Source organism: Cervus elaphus, chromosome 1, assembly GCF_910594005.1.
Source record: "Cervus elaphus chromosome 1, mCerEla1.1, whole genome shotgun sequence".
Taxonomy (NCBI): Eukaryota; Metazoa; Chordata; class Mammalia; order Artiodactyla; family Cervidae; genus Cervus; species Cervus elaphus.
The window spans coordinates 36436875-36455456 of record NC_057815.1 but is presented as its reverse complement, the minus strand read 5'-3'; the positions used below and the strand labels follow the sequence as shown (position 1 = coordinate 36455456).

At 39.3% G+C, this 18582-nt stretch overlaps 2 protein-coding genes and 1 pseudogene across 3 annotated transcripts in view; 1 reads left to right on the top strand and 2 right to left on the bottom strand.

Annotated features, from left to right (window-relative positions):
• BCO2 (beta-carotene oxygenase 2) overlaps positions 1-8535 on the bottom strand; it is a 71833-nt gene extending 63298 nt beyond the window's left edge. For both annotated transcript variants that reach the window (XM_043899229.1, XM_043899238.1), the window contains exon 1: positions 8380-8535. In XM_043899229.1, coding sequence (XP_043755164.1) covers positions 8380-8467 — 88 coding nt within the window. In that variant the 5' untranslated portion in view covers positions 8468-8535. The remainder of the gene's footprint in view (positions 1-8379) is intronic.
• Positions 3106-4772, top strand: LOC122692061 (annotated as a pseudogene).
• Positions 8536-12184: 3649 nt separating the features above from the next.
• TEX12 (testis expressed 12) lies at positions 12185-17134 on the bottom strand. The gene is made up of 5 exons (XM_043925390.1): positions 16797-17134; positions 14698-14776; positions 13870-13981; positions 13728-13779; positions 12185-12960 (listed from the first exon to the last, which is right to left on the bottom strand). The coding sequence occupies exons 2-5, from the start codon at positions 14758-14760 to the stop codon at positions 12816-12818; spliced, it is 372 nt and encodes a 123-aa protein (XP_043781325.1). The 5' UTR covers positions 14761-14776; positions 16797-17134; the 3' UTR covers positions 12185-12815.
• Positions 17135-18582: the final 1448 nt, after the last annotated feature.

Here is an 18582-nt window from a genome sequence, read left to right as displayed (position 1 = left end):
TAAGACCCTCTGGAGAAGGCGCACTGTGCCTTCACCCCTTCAAGAGGGCGCCTGGTGCCTACGTGCAGCAGCGCAAGCTCTAAGAACAGAGTTTTATTGGCTCTCCACGTAAACCAGGGGATATCAGCCTCTTTCTCTCTCTTACTTTCTTATCGTCGACTCCAGACCACCAGGTTCCGGTCCATTAAACGACCAACAAGTGGCTCCCAGAAACAGGGACTCTGGTACACGTGGCAAGGTTCGGACAGAGTGACCCCAGAGGGCCTGTTGAGGCTAGTAAGTATTAAGACATGGGTCAAACAGCTGGAAAGCCCCATCACTTTTCTACTTTAGTTTATCACTTATTTAAAGTTCAGGGATTTTTGGTTTCACGCCAGTGAATAGAGGCTTGCCTTCAGACAGTGGTTGAATGTAACCCTTGGTTCCCTGATGAAGGTAGTTTTGATTTAGAAATTTGGCATCACATCAAAAAGAATGTTGAACGAGCCGTCAGACAGGGAAAACATATTCCGATAGATTTCTGGCCCCTGTGGGCTCTCACTGAAGCTGTGATTCTGCCATTACAGAATTCTGCCCTCCTGATATTCGGCAACAGGGAGAACACTCGTTACATGAATATGAGTTAGACGATGCTACCTTACGAAAGGCCCAATTAGAACAACATAAGATATTTCAGGATTTTCCTACCAACCCTGCCCCGGTTGCTCCAAGCGCTCCTCCCCTGCCGGAGGGCACATAACCCAAAGTCTCTTCCTCGAGAGAACCTAATGATTCTGACAATGACTCCCTTAAGACACCTTTTAACATTAAAACCGATAACACCTTTCTGAATAAAAATAATCTACCCCCTTTGCAACAGAGGCTCTCTGAGTTGCTGGCTTTGCAATCACAGGTCTCTGAAGCTGAAGGTTTCTCCGCCTTTCTAGTTTTAAGAAATGTTGATGCTCAAGGGCAAATAACACCTCAATATGAAGGTGTTAACCTTTTTCACATGCAACAAGTGAAAAAGGCCATAACTTTGTACGGCCCACATTAGCCTTTACTAGAGAGATTCTAAACGCTATGGCATCTTCTATTGGAATCTTTATTCCCTATGATTGGTGAATTTTAATAAAAGCTCTCCTTAAACCAAGAGAGAGTATCTTCAATGGACAATGTGGTTTCAAGATATAGCCAGAGATCATGCTAACAAAAATGCTCGAGCTGGCGCTCCCCAAAACCAAATTACTTTTGAAATGTTAACTGGCACTGGACAATTTGATGCCATAGAAGCTCAAATATGATGCCCTCCTTTGTTGTATGATCAATTAAAAACAGTGGCCCTTGAAGCTTGGGATCAAATTACTCAAGGGGAGCCTACAGGTAGCTACATTAAAATATTGCAGCGACCTAATGAAACGTATGTTGATTTCTTAGCTAGATTAGAAACTGCTATTTCCCTACGGTAATTGGAGAAGAAGCTAAAAGGCGACTAGAGAAATTACTTGCTTATGATAATGCAAATTAGGAATGTTAAAGGGCTATAGCCCCAATTCGTGAGACAGGGACTATTTTCTATTATTTGAAGGTTTGTCACAATATAGGATCAGAAACTCAAAAGATGCAAATACTAGATGAAACAATGGTTGCTGCCTTAAGAAAAGGAAAATAAAGGATGCTTTACATGTGAAGATAAGTACCATTTTAAAAGGAACTGCCCTAAGAAAGCTAAAGAAAAAAAAAAAAACCTCCAAAAATCTGCCTTCGCTACCGTAGAGAAATGCATTGGGCCAAAGAGTGTAAATCTAAATTTGATATTGAAGGGAGACCTATTCTGGGAAACTCCAAGCAGGAGACACCCCAGGTCCCCTTCAACAAAAACCAGGGGCAAATTCCATCTTTTTCCTCAAACCCTCAACATCCGACAGTGCTGCCTTTAATATACCAGCCCTAAATGACTTTCTCCTTTACCCTCAAGCAGTCCCCTCTAGAATACCTACCGGACTTTTTGGGCCCCTGACCCCACAAACCTTCGGTCTTTTACTTGGCTGATCTAGTTTGATTTAACCGCCAGGGGTCTCCAAATGGAGAAAATAGGCTGCAAGTGTCAGACATTTTTCTCTCTCTCAAGTGGCAGGAGGAAGCAAACTAGTGATTTTTTTTTTTTTCTTTTCTATACAAATTTAAAAGGAGGTTTCTCTTAAAATACTGTGTTGCCATAATGACACCTGGTTTCACTTGAAGTTAACTATTCTCAAACCCTGAGTTAACCAATGCATTTTTCTTATGGAAATGTTTGTCTTAAACTATATTAATGAACTATGTATTTACCCTAGATTCTTTCTTTAAGTCGGTTCTGCCTAAGACTCAGAAACAATTTGACAAACTGGTATGTTTTACTCTTGCAAATGTTCTCTTAAGCAATGTTGATGAAACTGTATTTGCTTGGAAACCTGCCTTTCTTCAAGATTCATGTCAATCATTTTGTGGTCTAGGACTACTCACCTGGTGCCAAGGTTATCTCAAAATGCATGTTGTGGGTGAGGGGCCTGGTGTTATTCTCTTCAGTTTTGAGACATTTCCTTTCTCTAATTAGCAGACTGCTAGTAGTTATATGACACCTGGCTAAAGACTAGCAGGGAGGCACTCTTTCTGCCCCCTTCTGATGCCTATGTCAGAAGCTTTCTCTATCTCCTTTATACTTTAATATACTTTATTACAAATAAATCTCAATTTGAGAACACATTACAAACTTCTACCGATTTCCAATTAGCTTTTCTAAAATATTTTGGAGAAATTTCACTTCATCATCCTTCTGGTAAGCTGTGGAATTTCTTCAAAAACACTGAATTTATTCTCACATTTCTTTTATATAGATGGGACTAAAAACGCCAAAGCTTCATTCTGGTCTCTCAAAAAATATAAAGTCTTTTATACTAAATTTCATTCTGCTCAACAAAATGAATTATATGCTCTTATTCAAGTTATTTGCCTACATCCTTACCCCATTAATATAGTCTCTCACTCTATATATTCAGTTGTTGTATTAAAAAAATATAAAGACCTCCACCATAAACTCCTAGTTCTATTAAAACAGACAATGGGGCGGTCTGCTGCTAGGGCAGCGCCGGGCTCTGCGCACCATGGCCGGGCTGCTGGCGCTGCTGAGCCCCGCGGGCCGGGTGGGCGCCCGGGTTCGGTGCCGCGCCACCTGGCTCCTGGGCGCCGCTGCCCCCTGTGTCCCCCCGCCGGTGTTCCTGCCGTGGCTCGGGCCAGGGCCGGACACCCAGCTGCTGCGCGCCGCCCGCCGCCCGCGGGAACTACCAGGGCCACCAGGACCCCAGCAAAATCACTGCCACCACAGGCAGCTATATCAAGGGCACAGAGGAGAAAAAGCTAAGCAAGTCGCAGCAGCCGAAAAAGATTTTTCAAGAATATAGTGCCGTGGGAGTGTCACTGCACATTGGAATCTCATTAATCTCCTTGGGAATGTTTTACATGGTTATTTCAAGTGGAGTGGACATGTCAACCGTCCTGCTTAAACTCGGCTTTAAAGAGTCACTGGTCCAGTCGAAAATGGCAGCCGGTACAAGCACCTTTGTGGCGGCCTATGCCATCCACAAGCTGTTCGCACCCGTGAGGATCAGTATTACCTTAGTTTCCGTGCCCTTGATTGTCAGATACTTTTGGAAAGTGGGAATTTTTAAACCTCCAGCGGCAAAGCCTTGATGAACTCTTCAACTGTGGGCCTGAAAACCTATTTCTTTTAAATGACACATGCTAGATTGGTTTTAGAATGTAGGTTTTGTGGTGGGTGGGTAGCAGGGGCTAATTGTTGCATTCTCATGAATAGGATTTACTTTTGCCAGCAAAAGTTCAGGGTTTCAAATCATTGTAGTTTTTCTGCTTTAAAGTTTGGGTAATGCTATTCATCACAGGGCTTGTCTGCATACTCAAAAAATGTCAGCAGAACACCATCAATGAGTTGTCATCTCAGACAAAACTGTCAGCCAGGAAATGTTCCTTCCAGAAGACCATTGGTGAGGGTCTGCCTGCAAGAGCCTCAGGGGTTCCTCTTTGCTCAAATTCTTAAAGGGTAGTGATTCATTACGCTGATTTTTAAAATTCCCCTTCCTCCCGTACTTGTCAGGCTGCCGGCAGTTTAATATGCAATACTATGCAAAACGGAGTCCAGTGCTACAATTAATGGAGCAGAATTGAGGACTTCCAAACGTGTCATCAGGATCTAAGTTAGCATCAACACTTTGACATTCATTACACTTGTTTGGGGAAAAGGAACAAACAAGTATTTCTGGTATGTTTCATTGATTCCCAAACATCTTCAAATCTGGACAAGTAGAGCCTGCCTCCGCTGGTTTTTCGCAAATTTCATAATTAAAGTAGGTCAGAATCATTTGTCTCTTTAGGTAAAAAACGGAAACTTTGCCCAATTGTAATGGCATCAGTTGGCTCCGCTGCATATATACGGAAAGCTGAGACAGTCTTGGCCTAACTCACCCTGTCTCAGACTTCAGACATTCCTGAATCACTGTCACAATGTTTACACTGAGTTGCTACTTCTGTTTTTTAATTGAGTTAAAATTATGTGTATAAAAAAAGATTTTGTATCACTAAAAAGGAAAGTTACTAGCAGTTGCTGTAAATAAGGCAACTACAAAATATATAATACAGTAATATTACAAGTGGGGGAGGGATGGAGCCAGTTTACCAGATAAAGGGGGTGTGACCTGAGACCCCACAGTCTCTGTTAGGGACATTTAAGAATAGAAATCGAAAAAAAAAAAGAATAGAAATCGAAGCACACACACTCAAACTGAGACTTTCTCTGCGGAATAGTCAGAAGCAGGCAACAGAGAGGGAATGTCTTCTGGTAGGCTTCAGCGTCCCTGACAGCTGCCCCCCCGGGCCAGGTTCCTGCAGGGCACCTGCTCCAAACCCAGGAACCCCAGTGTAACCAGTCTGTCCCTCTGCCATGGATGAGGGGTTGTGTTTATCTTTCTGGCTCCCAGATTTTATTTTAGTTTTTTGGTTTGATTAACTACACTTGTGACAATCAGAAAACTAAAGCAACTGTAAACTGATCGTCCTGGTTTTACTGAGCTCTGACTATTGACATTTTCCCAGTTAGACCTTAGTAATCCACATCAATCAGTTATTTCAGTTAACTTTTAAAAGTATCTTCATGAGACAGAGTCTCCAGTTGCAAGATCTTTAAAGTATATGGGATGTTTTCTCCCCTTTTAAAGCAATTAGCCCATTGCCAAGAAGTTTTAGCCATTTAAAGTTGGAACTGTCTTTCTGGGGTCTAATTCCAAAGACCATGGACACAGTAGAACAAAATGAAGACGCCAGTGCTAGGTAATTCCTTGTGAGGGCAGGACCAGCACTTCTGTGTTGCTGTCTCTATGGGAACAGTTAGCTTTGGGCTCCTAACCACCTTCCTCATCAGCCTCCCTACCCATTCAGATCCTGAGTAATGCCTATGCAAAAAAGCCCGCAGGGATTCCTCCAAGTTTAAGGGCTTAAATCTCAAACTTTGATTCTGTGTTTGGAGAAATGAGAGTGGACTGAAAGGGCAAGCAATAAATTATCATACCAAATAGCCATAGCGTTCACATCTAAGCCCCAACGCCACTCCACTCCTGTGGCCAGTGGTCAAAACAGAACAGAGTAACTAGAGGAGAGAAAGTCAAAGGATCAGGGAACTAGAGCATTATGTGAATTCACCAGCAAGATGTACAGATCACTTGTATTTACCTTGTTTTTATGGAACTAGGGGAATAGAACTGATTATCTATTTTAGAAATGTAAGCCATTGTTCACCTCTAATTTTTTAATCTGACAAAATGAGCAGCTTAAGTTCCATGAAACAAATAAACATCTTTGTAAAGTTAAAAAAAAATAAATAAATAAAACAGACAATGGCCCTGCCTATATTTCTAGACACTTTAAACAATTTTTATAATCTTTTTCTATTAAACTTATTACAGGTATTCCTTATAATCCACAGACACAAGACATAGTCGAATGAACACATCACACACTAAAGTTACAAATAAAAAAATTAAAGAAGGGGGAATACACAGGAACACTACTGTCTTCCTTATCTAAAGCAGACTTTATTAGATTCCAACATAAGATATTTTCTAAACCTATAACTATTGTTAATACAGCTTTATTTGTTTACAAGAGCAGAAAGACATTTCAAGGAATTGAAGGACACTTCTTTTCCTCTGCCCATTTGGTACCAAGATGGGTTCAATAATAGAAATCTGGGAAATTAATCTTACGGGGAAAGGGATATGCTTGCATTTCCCCAGATGGATCCAACAAACTTTTTCCTTGGAAAATTCGACCCAAGGGGGCCCCCAGCATTCAAAATGGAGACAAAACAACAAGAACCCCAAGAGGAAGAAATTCCAATAGGGGCCATGTGGCTCTAAAGATCTCCAGAAAGCGCCTCAACCCTATGCATCAAACCTATGATCTCCCCACTTGGGGACAAATAAAAACCCTTACTAATAAAGCTGAAGATTTGATCTCTCAACAGGGAATGCCTCGGAGTCCTGAATACATTTTCCTGGCAATTTTCAGCTTGCTAGCCTATGCCTCCCCTCATTCGAGCTCTGATTAATCAGACTCAACTGGGCTTACTTACCCAACCCCCCTTTTTTTGCAGGTCATAAAATAGACAGAGAAAAGATAGAAGGTATCAACCAGTGACTCCACCCATATGCCCCCTCCCTGGAACCCTCACACCCTTGGGAGAAAGAAAAACTAATTAACATTTCTTTAGGTTATGAAGTCCTTCCTTTGTGTGTGGGCCCAGCAGAATTATGCATAAACATCAGCCAACAAACTTGGGCTTTCATCCTGCCTCCAAAAGAAGACCTTCCGACACTGCTGCCCTTTCTGTCTGTGAACCATGTTTACTACTGAAACTTCGGGGAAAGAGGGAAAGAACAAAAAACATTATGTAAAAGGTTACTAACACTAAGTTGAAACATTACCATGACAAAGGACTTCTTGGCTGGCTTGCATAGAATGGCACCTCCTCCCCCTCCTCCTTCTCCTCCCCCAATCATCCTCCATACACAAACTGGGCCTGAACAATGGGACATTGTTACACATGATACACATCTATGCCAGAGCTTATGGGGCTCTTGTGCCCTGCTTAGCCCTTAATATGGCTACAGGCCCCAAGTCAATCACCTTCAGCTGTCAGCAGCTCATGGGGCTCCAGATCCCATCCAGTTTACTCCTGTGTGAGGTAAAAATATCATTTTCTATGTGTACTATAATGTGAAAGCAGGAAGCACTGCTACTAATCCTCTAAGCACAGATCTGATTATATCATAAATTCCTCCATAAAACCTTTCCTAATGATTCCTCACTGTCTACCAAATAGGGTCTAAACTACTTGGCCAGGCATTGATGCAATGCACAGGCTTACAGCAGCCCACCTGTCCAGATCTGCCTCTCACTAACACCTTCCCCTCCAGCCAAACTGGTCCGCTCTTCAGGTCTTCTTATTATAATTGTACACTCTTCCTCACCTAGAATATTTCTCATTTCCTTGAGGTGATGCATCCTTCAAGTTGGAGTGCCTACTCATCCTTCAATATGTAGTGCCCATATCACCTGCTTCATAAACACAATATTCCCATTTTATAGTAAGAACTGATTTTCCTTAGTCTGAAACCACACAGCATCTGTTTTAGCTCTCGTGTGGCATTTACCTTATTCTATCTAATGTGACAAAGATGAATATACCTTATAACTTCTACACCCTGTACTGAGTACACAGTCTTGTTTTTGTTCCCAATCCAGTACCTAATACACTGCCCTGCATACAGCAAGCACTACATTATTGAATTAAACAACTTTAAAGTTTTTAGTGCATATCAGTATGATTTCTAGTAGCTCTGTATCAGCCATTTTCAAGAAATAAAATCAGGTAACAGGTTGTAGCTTCAGTAGAAAGCTACAAAACAATACATAGAATTTTTAAAGCAGTCCACCAGAATGCAAATAGAAGAACCAAACATTTACATTAGAACATGTAGCAGTGATTTTTAGTCGAGAAAGTTCTAAATAGTGAATACTCTTCCTATTGCAGATCCAAGAGAATTTCTAAACCCTGAATCTCGCCCCTGTATGTTGCATAAAATCTACAATCAGAAAGGCTGTTTGCCTGACAACAAGTAGACAAATCCTGGCTCAATCTCCTTTAACTCCCACCTCTGCAGTGTTACTGCCTGAATCTGTTCCACACAGACTGAGAAACTTCAGAAGCCCCTGGTATTCTTCAAGAAAGAGGCACAGAGTCCTAAGTTCAGGAAAAGCAGAGAGAGGAGAAGGAAGGGGCAAATTCCCTACCTGGCATCCGGCGTACTATCCTAGAAAGGAAATCAAGTGCAATGGTAGAAAAGCTGCTGACAGAACGTAGAAAGATTTGAGAAAACATTTTTGTGTTGAGTTCTGCAGCAGCAGATCCTGTGTTTCCCAAATCCTCACGCTGACTGGCAGTCAAAAACTCACTTCCTGGGCTGTCCCTGGCTCACTGACAGAATAGGAGAGGGTGGGGTTGGGGATTGAGGGGTGGGGCTTCAAAACATGTACAATCTCTCTCAGTTTCACTCTCAGGACAAGTATCCCTACAACCTGTTTATGATAAGTTGCTGCTTGAAATACTGAAATTGGACCACCAATAGTGGTCTCCCTCTCTAAACTTTCCTCTTTCAAATCTGTCCACTGATTAAGTCAGCTGACCCAGGGTATCAATTTCATCGTGCCACTCCTTCCCTCTGAATGATTCAGATTTCCTTTACAGAATAAAGTCCAAATTTAATCTGTCAACAAGACTCTACAATCTGACCACAATCTACCTTTCATCCTTTGTCTCTCTGCCCTTCTAGCATTTCTTCTTTCGTTTCCTAGTCATTTAATTTACAAAACATTCTCAAAAATCTAATATGAACAAAGCCCTGTGAAGGTATACCCTTAAAAACGAATAACCATACATCATTTTATTAATATAACAAATATTTCTGAGCTCCAATCTACCTAATACTGTGCTACAAATTGAGAACAGATTCTATCCTGCTCTCTAGCAGTGTAGATGATACACTATTCCCTTTTGTGAATTCTCGGTCCGGTAAAATGATTTGCCAAGTGTTTTTATTCTTCGGTGCCTTTAAACAAACTTCACCCTGCCTGAAATACCCTCCTTCTTTCCTTTTCAAAAACCCATTTCAAAAAATCTACCTCTGTGAGCCCCTTACCAAAGCCTTCTAATAACTCCCACTAAAAGGAGTTAATAGCAGTGCCACAGAATTTATTTGACTGCACTGGGTCTTCATTGTTGCACACGGGCTTTCTCTAGCTGCAGTGCACGGGCTTCTCACTGCGGTGACTTCCCTTGTTGTGGAACATAAGTTCTAGGCACATGGGATTCAATAGTTAGAGCCTGTATGTAGGCTCAGTAGTGGTGGCACATGGGCTTAGTTGGTCCGTGACATGTGGAATCTTCCTGGACCAGGGACTGAACCCATGTCTCCTACATTGGCAGGTGGGTTCTTATCCACTGGAACACCAGGGAATTCCTGGTGTTCCAGGAAATACTTTTAACATTGATATAACATGTCCTCCTAGCAAAGACATGTAAGTGTATTTCAAGAAAGGAGTGATTACCGCCATTAAAAAGAATGCATTTGAATCAGTTCTAATAAGGTGGATGAAACTGGAGCCTATTATACAGAGTGAAGTAAATCAGAAGGAAAATACCAATACAGTATATTAATGAATATATATGGAATTTAGAAAGATGGTAACAATGACCCTATATGTGAGACAGCAAAAGAGACACAGATGTAAGGAACAGTCTTTTGGACTCTGTAGGAAAAGGCAAGGGTGGGATGACTTGAGAGAATAGCATTGAAACATGTATATTATCATATATGAAACAGATCGCCAGCCCAGTTGAGGGGTGGGGTTTCAAAACATGTACAATCTCTCTTAGTCTCATTTTCAGGACAAGTATCCCTATTTATGATAAGTTGCTGCTTGAAATACTGAAATTGGACCACCAGTAGTGGTCTCCCTCTGTATACTTTCAGATCTGTCCACTGATTAAGTCAGCTGACCCAGGGTATCAATTTCATCAAGCCACTCCTTCCCTCGATGCATGAAACAACATCCTTGGTTTGATACATGAGACAAGGTGCTCGGGGCTGGTGCACTGGGATGACCCCGAGGGATGGGATGGGATGGGATGGGATGGGATGGGGAGGGGGGTCCAGGATGGGGAACACATGTACACCCATGGCTGATTCATGTCAATGTATGGCAAAAACCACCACAATATTGTCAAGTAATTAGCCTCCAATTAAATAAATTTAAAATAAAAAAAAAAGAAAGGAGTGGTTAAACTTGTCAGAAGGGAGAACAAAGAGTTCTGTACTCCCTACAGTGTCTAGCAGATCATGATATAAAGAAATTCAATATATATTTTGATTTGTAATTATTGAAAAATAACATAAACTTACAAAATTTTACTGAAATGAGTGATAAGTATAAATTAAAGGGCAAATATACTCCTGCAATAGCATATTTTCAGTTGTTAAGATAATTATTCTCATGTGGATGGTACCAAAGATATCAAGTTTGATTAAAAAATAAGCCTGATTTAGACTTTCACGAACTTCTTCCCTAGGAGGTGTCTGTTCTGACCTGTAAATAACATTATGACTAAAAGTCATTCCCCAGTCTTAAACACATCCCCAGTGAAATGATCAAATTTAACCTGCATAGGGAAGAACCAGATACTGAGCAATGGTGAAACTATTAAGATATAACAAGTATTGGAACTTCCCAGGCCGTCCTGTGGTTAAGCCTCTGTACTTCCTATGCAGGAGGCATGGTTTCATCCCTGGTCAGGGAACTAAGATCCCATATGGCACAGTAAAAAAAAAAAAAAAAAAAAGGTATAACAAATATAATATGAAATCAAAATCTACTCTGAAACAATGCTAGCCTTATCTTTTACATTAATAATAAATATTTAAGAAAAAATAACTCAAGAACATTTCTTAATGTTGCTAGCTTCTGCCCAAGCTAGCAGTCATTTTCACAGTTAAACATTAAAGAACTCTGTAAGGCAACAGAACAACTCAAAATCCAGCTGATTTGTCATACCAACTCAAATATAGTCTTCCTGTTGCATTTAGTTTTTAAAATCCTATTTCTAATCTTTACTGACCTCCAACCTATCCTGCGCCATTAACATATCTGCCTATGAGCCAAGTAAGTTTTCTACTGTAACCAATATACTTAGTAAATATTACATTACTGTTTTCAATCCTTTCAATCCTTTCTTGTATGAATATTTATCTTACATGGTACATATGCCTTAAGGTAGTAATTGATGAAATGAGATTTTAACATTTAGAAGGCAGCAGGGCAAACATGCTGTCCACCTGAGGAACACCAATTCCCTGTGGTACTGTCTAAATATATATGCAAATTTGTGATTACATATATAGGCAAAATACATACATAATAGAATTATCTGTATGATTGAACAGTGAATGTTGTGATTTTTTAAAATCTGATCAATTTAGTTATTATATAAATTATATATAACATATTCAAAGTTTTCATTAAAGTCGTAGTACCTTCCAACAAAGTAAAGATTTTTTTAAAAAACACTTTTTGTTTTGTATTGGAGTATAGCTGATTAATAATGTGAGTTTCAGGTGAACAGTGAAGGAACTGAGCCACAGATATACATGTATCCATTCTCCCCAAACTCTCCTCAAACGGAGGATTTTTTTGCTAGAAAAATATTAGAGATTTCCTAGTCCAAATTCAATTCCTGAATTATAACAGGACTGAAATGATGCACTAAGGCTGACTTGTTTAACCAATCTCTTTACTTTTGGACCACTAATCTTTATCCCATACCACATAGCTTGCTAAGGCTTCTAAATATACTTCATTAACTGCACCATTGATACTGTTAATGTGTAAAAAAGTCAATTCATATAAAGTTCTAGTTAGAAATTTCTAGTTTTTATTTTACCACAAGATAATAATTTGAAGCCAAATTTTTATTGTGCTCAGTCGCTCAGTCGTGTCCAACTCTTTGTGACTCCATGAGCTATAGCCCACCAGGCTCCTCTGTCCATCGGATTTTCCAGACAAGAATACTGGAGTGGGTTGCCATTTCCTTCTCCAACATAGATAATAAAAACAACATGATAATAAAACAAATTTTTATTAACATTGTATAATAATATTAGTGAAAATAATCAAATGGTAATATTAAATAGCAATAGCACAGTTTACATATTGAGAAACTGGACAGATTACTTTTGGGTTTTAATTTCTTTTCAATGCTAACCATGAAAGACACCTTAAATCTCTATCTACTGTTTAAACAAAATATTCTAAAAGAAAAAGTAGAATACTGTTAAATATTATCAAATTAATCCACTGGGTCTTGTTTTAGAAATTTAAGAAAGGCTAGGATGTTTAAGAAAAAATTTAAAGTTTACACTTTTACAAAATATGCCAAATATCAGACTTCAAAAGAAAGGCTACATACTTCATATTAATGTCCATCTTAATGCTTTTAAATCTAGAAAAGAAATTTTAAAGGTTTCCCCTTCTACATTTAAGGTGTAATTTTTTTTTTAACAACTAGAGCACATTGAGCACAAATGTCATTCTTTCATTAAAACGATAATGAAAAAAAAAATGGAAAAAAACCCAATAATGAGCTTAAATTCTCAGCTTATTTTAAGTACACAATTTTATCTGTGTAGTGTGTTTGCAATCACTGTAAGCCTCTGTCTCAGGAGCTCTCTTTTCTGTATTAGAAAGTTTTCAATAGTATTGGCTTCTTTGAAGAGTCCATCTATCTCGTCAATATAAGATGCATCTACTGCTGCTCTCTCACTAAGGGAAAAAAAGGTTTTATGTTAAACCAAATAGTCATAATACCTAAACACACCAACAAAGTGATATGCTTTATTATGTTATATTTGTTAGCTATTTCATTTAAATGGCTTTGTACAATAGTCGGCTTCATTAATTTACCAACACTGCTCAATATGTTAAATTAGTTCCACAAATATTTTTGACTATTCAAAGTCCCTTGACACAGCAGAATGTGTATCTTATACATTATAATTCTAATATTAAACTACATACATTATTTTAACAGCCACACAAACCATTACTTTTAAATACAGTGACTGCCCAGTAGTTCTCCAAAAAACACCTTATAAAACACGATAGTTTCAGGTCAACAGAATTCTTAAATTCAGCCTTCAAATATATATTGATAATGTTTAATATTTCATAAATATAAATATTTGCTTTGTCTTCAGTATCACTCTATTATTATGGTTAACTTCACCAAATGGTATTTTTCTGAAAATTTTTTCATAAAATTTTAAGTGTTTTATCATCTAATCAGAAAACAAAATATATCCAGCCTCATTTCAGCTCTGAGAGTATCAAAACAAAGGATATTTAGTGGAAAAGTTAGTCTTTGAAAATAACCAGCTAATCTAAGAAACAGGTAGAATAAAAAAATCTAAAAATAATAATTACCAGATAGGTTTTTTAGACCCTGAGCTAAACTTCCCATCATGGAGTTTCCAGAAGGAAACTTCTATATCTAAAATAAAGACTCAAAAGAATATACCATAAATACTTGCCTTAAGATCTTTGCATATGTTGACAGCATTAGATTAATTTCCTTGCTCATATCTGTTTAAAAAAATCACTAAGTTATGAACTATAATATAGCTTCCACATTACAAAATCAACATATAGAAATATAAGCACTTTACACATCACCATTCAAGTCTTTCTCCAGGGCTTCATCTTTATAAAATAGTCCAGAGCTTTCAGACAAAGAAGAATCTGATTTTCCAAGAGAGGACAGCTGTGGACTATCTGGCATTTGAGGCTAATAGAAGAAAGTAAAGGAAATAGGCAAACAGTTAATAAGATCTTTAAGATATAAACATTTTGTAAAAAAAAAAAAAAAAAGGGCAAATAAAACCTCTTTCAGAAAAAAGCAAGCATGCTGGAAATTTAGGCCCAATAATCACTTGTTCATTTTATTGTAAGTTTACATTAGACTTTGAAAATGCTATTAATTCCCTGATGAAAAAGTTTCCTGTATCTTGAGCCAGCAGATGCTGCCGTAGCAAACGAGCAAAACTTTCATTTGGGTAATAGCTATATGCTTGCAAATTTTTGCAAGCTAACATAATCTTTAAGGGAACAAATAATGTCTCAAATGTAAACAGATCAATTGGTAGGGGCAGCAGTGAAAAGTGGCAGGATATAGTACTCTTTTTCAAAAAATATCAGTAGGTACAGTACCTAAGTATCCTATTTATTAATATATATTGAAATGATTATTTAAAGTGCTACATATCAAAAGGCATGAACCCACTTCTGTCTCTAGATCACAAATTACCACAAAGAAACCTCCCACTAGTTTCCTGGAAGCCTATACTTAGTGAAAAGGCTGCTGGAATCAACATGGTTCCTGCTGGGACAACACCAGCTCTGGGAATATGAAGGCATTAAATTCCACTTATCAACAGAATTATCTTAAATGAAGAAATTTGAGAAGTATATAAAAGAGTAAAGCTCCACAAGCATAAAGATTACCTCTAACTCTCTTGGTCTCTTGCAATTTCTAGTATCAGGTTTTACAAGGTGACTCGCCATCATATTCTGGAGGCAGGAACTGCAAAGTTTAGAGCAATGCCAATTTTAGGTGCAAATTCCACAATACAGCTCTCTTGAATCCTTCCCTGTCTTTCCACTCCTCCTGTCACTGTTAGTTTAAGCTCTCATTATTCAACACTTACCTAAACTACTCAAATTATCCTTCCACTGTTCCATCCTACCAATTGCTGTTTGGGCAATCTTTCAAAACTCTGATTACTGCATTCCTACACTCAAAAGAACCTTTCCTTAACCATTCACTGCTCCAGAAAAAGTTCAAATTGTGTGGTAGAGCACCTACGGCCAGCCTACCAGTCCGGTGATTTCCCCTACTCCCTCTACAATCAAACTAGTCTCTTTTGGCACTTTCTACTTTGTTTCAGGATTCATTAAAGATTTTTCTGCCTTCACAAAATCTTAATGTTGAAACAAATCTTGCTGATTGGATGTTTAGTCGCTAATTCGTGTCTGAGACTTACAACTTACGATGTGTCTGAGACCGTAGCCAGCCAGGCTCCTCTGTCCATGGGATTTCCGGGGAAGAATACTGGAGTGGGTTGCCACTGCCTTCTCCAGGGGATCTTCTGGACCCACAGTTTGATCTTTGACCCACAGATCAAACTCGCACCTCTTTCATTGGCAGGCAGATTCTTTACCACTGAGCCACCAGGGAAGCCCAAAAAATCCTATAGTTCACCTAATTCAATCTCATTTTTACAGATGTGAAAAAACAGAGGCAGAGATAGCTGACCAAATGCAAACATGTAAAACTAGGCCAGACTAGAAGAACCAAGATCTTTTCTAGTCTAAAATATACTTCTCTTTCTACGTCCTATCTTACCTTCATATAGCATTAAATTTTAGTTTTAAATTGCTTTCCCAAAAATTCTGAAGATAACTATCCTGTGAGCCTGAAAGATTAAACTTGGAAAATGTTGAAACCTAGAATGATATAATCTCTTCATCTTAATAGATGAGAATTCCTGTCAACACTCAAGTTATCAATTTGCTTGCTCTTTGAGAAACTATGTGGACCTGGAATATTGTAATGAATCTTGTTTGCTTAGTCATATTTAAGAATCATATATATGACAGAAAGACAGCAGCAACAAACAATAAAGATGTCTGTTTGGCAAACTCCAAACTGTGCTTCTACATTGCTGTCAGTATCTTTCTAATATGTAAACTTAAGCGCTATAACATTAATTTGTAAAAAAAAAAAAAAAAAAAATACAACACATGCACAGTAGTGCTTGCTCTGCCTTGGGAAGTCTGAGACTGTTTCAGGGAAGCCAACATGAGATTTGTTCTCGTCTCCCTTCCTCTTTCTCTTCCCTTTTCCTTTTACACCTCTTCTCGCCTCATTCAAAGAACATGCATGTATATCAAATCAAAACTCTTTTAATTAGGTAATTCTGCTTCTGTAAAAAACAGATGACTTCCTCCGTCACAGTTTTGGGCTTCCCTGGTGGCTCAGAAGATAAAGAATCTGCCTGCGATGCAGGAAACCTGTGTTCCATCCCTGGGTCAAGAAGATAAGCTGGAGGAGGAAATGGCAACCGACTCCAGCATTCTTGCCTGGAGAATCCCATGGAGAGAGGAGTCTGGGGGGTCAAAGTCCATGAGGTCGCAAAGAGTCTGAGCGACTAACACTTTCACCACTTTCACTTTAAGGCCTCAGCTGAACCTCGTCAAGAGACTGGGGCTCCGCCTTCAATAAATACCGTTCACAGCCCCGAACCCTGGCTGTGCAACCTGATGCGCTGGAGCCATCGTCATTACCAAGTACTACCTCTCGGCCTCAAGCAATCATTTTCTCCTCACCCTCTCTTTCTTCCCGCCGGGCCCTCAGGCCACCACACCTACCTTGCTTCTCACCTCCCACCCCACCTCCCCTTTCCTCCCCACTAGCGTTTCAGCCCCACTAGAGACCCTGCGAGGTAAGCATCCCCCTCTCACTGCCTCGCCTCACACGCAGTCACACCCTTTGGGCGTTCATCCTCCGCTGCCCAACTCCAACATGAGTGGGGCGGCCATACCTTCCTCCTAGGCCGAAGCGCGGGAATGAGGAGGCTGCAGCGTTGGCCTTCCCGGCAGGCAGCGCGCAGGTCACGTGACACGCCCACGCCGCCTCCAGCGAGAGGGGGTTTCTCCCCGCAGGCCTCTCGGCTTCGAGTCTCCGAGAAGCGAAACTCTCGCTTCCCAGTGCTTGTCTAGAGAAGGGGGAGATCTGAGGATGGTTCCTCAAAAAGAAAGACCAAGGAAGAACTGTCAGAGGAAGGCAGTGTGTACCAGCCTCTTGAAACCTCAGACAGGGAACACACAACAGTGGCACACCACCACCACTTTCCAAGTAAAAGTAACATCCTGTTGCAGATGGTCTGTTTCCAAGAACGGTGTAAACCTGAGTTTCCGTGGCTCAGCAAGCCGAGATTTCTGCATCCAGAAATCCGTTCCTTCACCTCCTTTTCTTTGGTGCAAGCAAACTTTGGGGATTATAATTTTTTAGAAAATTCCATTCTTGATGTTCAGTTTAGTCAACTTAATTGGCAGCTTCCAAAAAACTATTTTGTAACGCTTGTGGCTGACGTATTTGAAATTTACTCTCATTGGGAGCTTTAATGTGGTGACTTGGACCTGCAATTTAAAAGATAGACATTCTACACTTCATGTTCAGTTGTGAAAGAAAATAAAAAGCATATCACCTCATAAAACAAAGGTCAGTAACACTTCCTGTAACAATCCAGGTAACTTCCAGGTCAACAATCTTGCACCTTAGCAAATTATACTTGACATATACATATTATTAATGCCCCCCCCTTGGCTTTTTAAATGTTAGCTGTTATAAAGAATTGTAAGTATTGTGTGTATATATTTATCGTTTGTGAAAAAGCCGATTGTTTCAACTCCTAGGCAAAAGGGACTCAGTTTAACTTGAGTTGCTATTATTGTGAAATGTAAGTCATTCAATAAAACTGGACCACATGATTATGTGCAGCTGAATGGCAATCCACTGGAGTACTCTTGCCTGGAAAATCCTATGGACAGAGGAGACTGGAGGGCTACAGTCGGTGGAATTGAAAAAGAGTTAGTGCAACTGGACACAATTGATAGTCTATTAAAGAGTCTGATCACCATCTGAGGCCTGGTAGCAATGCATATAGAAACATTCCATATTTGTGATAAAAATTAAGGGAAACGTTGTCATTCTGATGCTATGTCCTAAATTTTTTGGTGTTCAAGTGTCCTCTCAAGAAATAAAAATATAAAATTTTAAAAAATTTTTAATACCCTGACTTGGTAAAATATTATCCAATCAATGTTTATCTTTTCATTATTATCATTACTGTTGTTATTATTCTTAATGGTCCATTAAATCCAAAAGTCTGAGAAATACTGATCTAATTCCTCTCCCAGCCTTCATATTGTATGATAGCCAAACAGGTAGTTATGTACTTATTAAAATATTTCCAGGAAAACTTTGTACTTTTGTTCAGTCACTCAATTGTGACCAACTCTTTGTGACCCCATGAACTACATGCAGCACATTGGGATGAGAAAAATGATTCCACCTAATACATAAATGCTTACATCGGATTAAGAGGATACCATGGACATTTTCTTTTTTCCATTATATAAAATACATAAGTGAGAGTAAATGTGAGGGTGCAGAGGGTTATAATTGTCCAGCACTTTAAAATATTCAAAGAGCTATCATCCTCTCATTTAATTTTCACAAAAAACCCTATGCAGTAGGTAGGACATAGACACATTTGGGTTGCTCTATGTAAAAGAAAAAAATGTTTGTCCCAAAAGTAAGAAATG

Bases quoted from the DNA above. Each gene is read 5' to 3' on its own strand.
- TEX12 (XM_043925390.1), bottom strand. From the start codon at position 14,760: ATGATGGCGAGTCACCTTGTAAAACCTGATACTAGAAATTGCAAGAGA. The intron at 13,780-13,869 runs GTGATGTGTAAA...TTTTTTAAACAG, and splicing joins CCTGGAGAAAGACTTGAATG to ATATGAGCAAGGAAATTAAT. The intron at 12,961-13,727 runs GCAAGTATTTAT...TTTTTCCCTTAG, and splicing joins ACATATGCAAAGATCTTAAG to TGAGAGAGCAGCAGTAGATG.